The 4,762-nt window shown below is 37.0% G+C and overlaps 1 protein-coding gene across 1 annotated transcript; it reads right to left on the reverse strand.

Annotated features, from left to right (window-relative positions):
- Positions 1-2,145: 2,145 nt before the first annotated feature.
- On the reverse strand, positions 2,146-4,394 carry nanp (N-acetylneuraminic acid phosphatase). Its single transcript, XM_034003155.3, has 2 exons — positions 4,098-4,394; positions 2,146-3,083 (listed from the first exon to the last, which is right to left on the reverse strand). Exons 1-2 carry the CDS (start codon positions 4,194-4,196, stop codon positions 2,454-2,456), a joined length of 729 nt encoding a protein of 242 aa, XP_033859046.1. The 5' UTR covers positions 4,197-4,394; the 3' UTR covers positions 2,146-2,453.
- Positions 4,395-4,762: the final 368 nt, after the last annotated feature.

A 4,762-nucleotide genomic window follows, 5' to 3' on the forward strand; every position in this document is an offset into this window, starting at 1 on the left:
TGCTGTCCTTGGTTATATTTCATTCTTTTGTATTCACTGTTTCATATGATGTTTATGTGCACCATGTTTCTGTTTTTATAGTGCTGATTGACAGTGCCGTGATACACTTTTCCAAAAAGCATACAATTAAATAATTGACATAAAAAAAGCACAAGACTTAGATGATCGGTCTTCTATGTATTAGAATAAACCCATCTCCACGAACATGCCATTCATTTGAGCAATGAATTTTCAGTGTAACAAACCTAGAAATCTCTCAATTGTAGTGTAAGCTAATATAACAAAACAAACTCAACCAAATGGACAATATACATACCAGTATACAACTTATTTACAGATGTGGTTAGAATTCTCTTGCTGACAAGAATGGTGGAGAAAGAACTGGAAATCTGTTCATGAGATGTGCCTCAGGTGGAATACAAGGTGTTTAGAGTTGAGATGTGCTCACGAATACGATTCTACTGATACTGGGTCTGACTAACCTGTGTCATTGTACTCCTTTCAAGCCTTCTAAATCCACTAGAACAATAAAAAAAAAAAAAGTTGCCAGATGTGATTACCTGTGCTGCTTAACCAAGGGATGCCCCAAGATGGCAGTGTGGGGAATAAGTTGACATGATTGCTGTGGCTGAACAATATTAAATACCTGCTTCATAGGTTGCACACACTTTTAACCTTTTGACCTCATTTTACTTAATCTGAGGGTGTAACCTAGACAAATGTGTTTCAAGGGCTTTCAACAAAATAAAAAAAAAATAATAATTTAAAGTCTTTGACTTAAGGGGGTTGAGCAACCCACCTTGGATCACTTAAGCGGGACTGACACACATTGTGTTATCAAATCTCTTGTTGCAAGTCTGTTTTAGTTGTGATGGGCAGGTCAGCAGACCTGATTTGCTGTAATTGAAGGCAGATGGTAGGTGAACAAATTGGTGGAATGGTCACTTATCACACACTCATCTTGCTAAGGTTTTTCACCAGTACAGAGTGATGATCTGCCCTGTTAATAAAAACATTTACAAATGTACATTTACCAAAACAAACAAACAAACAAAAAAAGGTTATATGCACGAATGAGCTCTAGAATTACCAACCTAAGCATTTTTTAAAGCTTGAAATGCTTAGTAAACCGTCCCTTTTGAAATATTAAAGGTTTTCAAATAAGGTCTGTACAGTACGTAAGCACCCACCTGCAGTAAAACAGGACTGGAAAGCCTGGGCCCAGGCATGCATTCCACCGTCTTCAGGAGCATTCAAAGTCACCGCACTCACATGACGCTCAGCGTTCGTTTGCAGACGTGTGATGCCTTTAATGTTCTTGGGAGTGTGTTAATCATAAACTATGAAAACAGCTGTATCTGGAACCCACAGGTTGCGACAGAGCCGTATCTGTATCTATAGAGATAATCAGAAGTGCATTGCAATTAAAGCTGCCTTGTACATATAATAGTCTGTCTTTTTTTTTTTTTTATAACTCAAATCTAATGTTGGCATTTTATCTTTTTATCTGATCCCTCATTGATTTCTTCAGGAGCCGTTTTGACTACATACTTGCCTTTCAGTCAACCCATTATATATAATGTGTGTGTGTGTAATACACATGGGGCATTGCATAATATTAAGGGTGACTGTTAACACAAATATATGATGAAAATATTTGTTCATGTGTGTTTCTTGTAAAGGAAGCTTTTTTATTTTTATGGTTATTTAGTTCTGAGTGGCCAGAAAGCTTCAAGGAAAGAGGAGCAGCCAAAACTATAGGTAATGTAAATAAATTAGATTCTGATGTCCACTGAAAGCAAAATTATGGATGAATATGGTTAACATTCAACCAAAAGTAGGCCTAATATTTTAGTATAAAAGAATAGAACAACCTGTCAAACACCCATTTTTTAATACATATAGAAATTAACATTGTAATTCAACCCATTGTCTTTTGATACCCAGAACTGAAAAATCAGTGATATGTAGCGAGCATGAAATAAAAAAAAAAAAAAAAAAATCATTTTATATATAAAAAAATAAATAAAATGTTTTGGTTTCATATCCTGCTGCCTGATCCTTGCCAAAAACAGAAACACCAGACACATATTAGTCAAGAAACTGGCTTGGACCTCAGAAGTTTGGGATACTGACAACAGCAAGTAGCGTACAAGGATTTCTATTCCACTTTAATGAGCTCTGCGAGTTAAACAACAAGTCTCCTGCATAAAAACAAAATCAGCAAAATTCAGAACAACTGTATTTATTTGTTAGATTCAACTAATAAAGAGAAACATTGTTTTCAAAAATCCTTTGGGAACATTCAAGGTCTTTCAATCTAAAGTTTTAAATCAAGTGTTTTTTTAGAGCAATTTTTGTTAAAAAATGTCAGCAACAGTCATCTTGGTGTGACCATCGGGCCCCAGTAGACCAAGGTGCAAAACTCAATTTTTTAATAAACAGAGTGGTTCTTAATTCATGTTGTTCAGAATCGTAGTCACATCCAGCACTGCAGGAACCGTATAGTGGGGTCTGGTTGTCTCTGTTGTGACTGCTGTTTTGCTTATCCAAACTGCTGCTTTAAATCCCGCATTGATACCACCTTGAATATCGGTGTCAAGAGAATCGCCTACCATCATGCAGGACTCGGGCTTCACTCCCAGGACCTCACAGCAGTGCTGGAAGATAGAAACAGCAGGTTTCTCTTCTGCATGTTCCCCTCCAACAATTACAGCATCAAACAGTTCCTGACATCCCACAGCGCTGATCTTCTCTCTTTGCGTCTGCGTGTCACCATTGGTGAGTAAAAGCAGCTTATAGGTTTTCCGAAGCTCTGCTAGCATGCTCTTTACTGGTTCTGGAATGGCTAAATGTTGTAAGCGTGTTGTTTTCCATAAGCGATAGCATTCTGAAGCCAAAGTCCTGTTGGGTTCAGTGCCCTTGATTTCCTGTATAGCTTCATCCCAGTGAGCTGTCCTTAAATCGTCTATATTCATCTTCAAAGGATCAAATGATTCTTGACATAGCTTAGTATTGAACCTTTCACTAACCTCTATGATGCTGTCTTCGTTGCCAAACTTGGACTTCAGGAAATGGTTAACCTATAATAAATAACATTTAAAAAAAATGTAATCAAATAATTAAGCATGCCCATGAAGAGAACAAATGTTTAATTGTAAATTCACTGCCGAAATGTCACCTCCTAAACCTTTTGAGATGCCAACTTCATATTTTCAGTGATATGCAACTCCTTAAGCTTAATCTCATGGTAACCGTCCTTTTTACCTTCATATTTGGTACACCACTGTATTGTATGATTTTGTTGGGTTTAGTTCAATAACTGGTTTTGTCCACAAAGGATTAACATTGTTTTAACCTCAATGGCTCTGTCGGTTTGATACACAGCTGTTTTCTATGACTTTTACAGTCAGGTTCCATTATAATGTGTTGTTCATTACAAAAAAAAATATATGACCATGAGCCATAACAGTGATACAGTTTTACAGTAGTTAAATAGTGTAATGTAGGCTAACACCCCTTGTCTATTAAGTGAGTTCTATAATGTCATTTATCCTTTCTCTTTTACCTATCGTATTTATTATATTTTACTGTACCAAACTCAAAATTGCCCAGTCGTATTCATAAAGTATCCGGGGTATGATCGAGCATCAGATAAATAACCCAAATGTATCAGCTAAACGAAGAATAATGACTAAGATTATATTTATTTTAATGAGTCGGTTCCAAGAAGTATCAAACTGTAAATGTTTCTGATCCCAGATTGAATGTATGATGTGATTGTCTTTTAGAGTGATGTTGTTTTTAGGGATGTGAAATGACTACTGTCTGTTTCTGGTCATCTTGCCAGGACACTCTTAGAGGCCTCGGTCTCAATAGGGTTTTTCATGGTTAAAGATTGAATAAATAAATAATAATAAAAAAAGTATTGCTATGGTAATAATACACAGTAAAGTACAAATACAAAACTCATATTTGTACGAAAAAAACGTTTTTTAAGCTAGAGTAAGAAACATATGGTATGGATAGCTTTAATTGTTAAAGTGATCAAAACGATATGCATATGTACTTAAATTAAATAATTACAATTACAGTACCTTTTCAATTGCTATTTTACTAGCTCCAGACGTGTCGATCAGAGTGTTGTCCAAATCAAACAAAATAGCTTTTACGCTGTTGTTACTACTTGGTTCCATATTTAGAAAGAGAATTTTCTTATAGTTATATAGACATGTATAAAATCTTAAAATAAAGTAAGTCAATGTGTTATTTTAAGTTAAGAAATCTCTGAATGCAAAGTGCAGACACACGCGGAAGCAGACCGATGTCATGTGATTCTCTGTTCCACCTTCTCCTTTAACAAGGTGTTGTGGGAATTGTAGTCAAAGAACATCCTAATTCGGGTGAGTTGGCACATCAACATTGTGTATTCGAATGACGCAACCTGATCGTGTGTTCAATGCGTAGTTTTTCTTCAGGTATATAATTATACTTGATCTATCTATCTTGTAGTGTGCACGGGGGAAGGCAACAGTAGGGCTGGTAGGTGACGTAATCACACACAAAGACAAAAGAGGTCCCGGGTTCGCGCCCGCCCTCCGCCTGTGTGTGGTTTGCCTCGCCCTGTGTGATGCGCCTGCCTGCGGGAACCAAGATAGCTACATTGGTGTTAGAAGTGGACGCAGGTACCCCGGTACACACTCGTCGGACTGTAGCCTGTTAGCAAATCAGGGGCGTACTTGAGGCAGGCAGGGGAGTGTGT

This window comes from Acipenser ruthenus, chromosome 5, assembly GCF_902713425.1.
Source record: "Acipenser ruthenus chromosome 5, fAciRut3.2 maternal haplotype, whole genome shotgun sequence".
Taxonomy (NCBI): Eukaryota; Metazoa; Chordata; class Actinopteri; order Acipenseriformes; family Acipenseridae; genus Acipenser; species Acipenser ruthenus.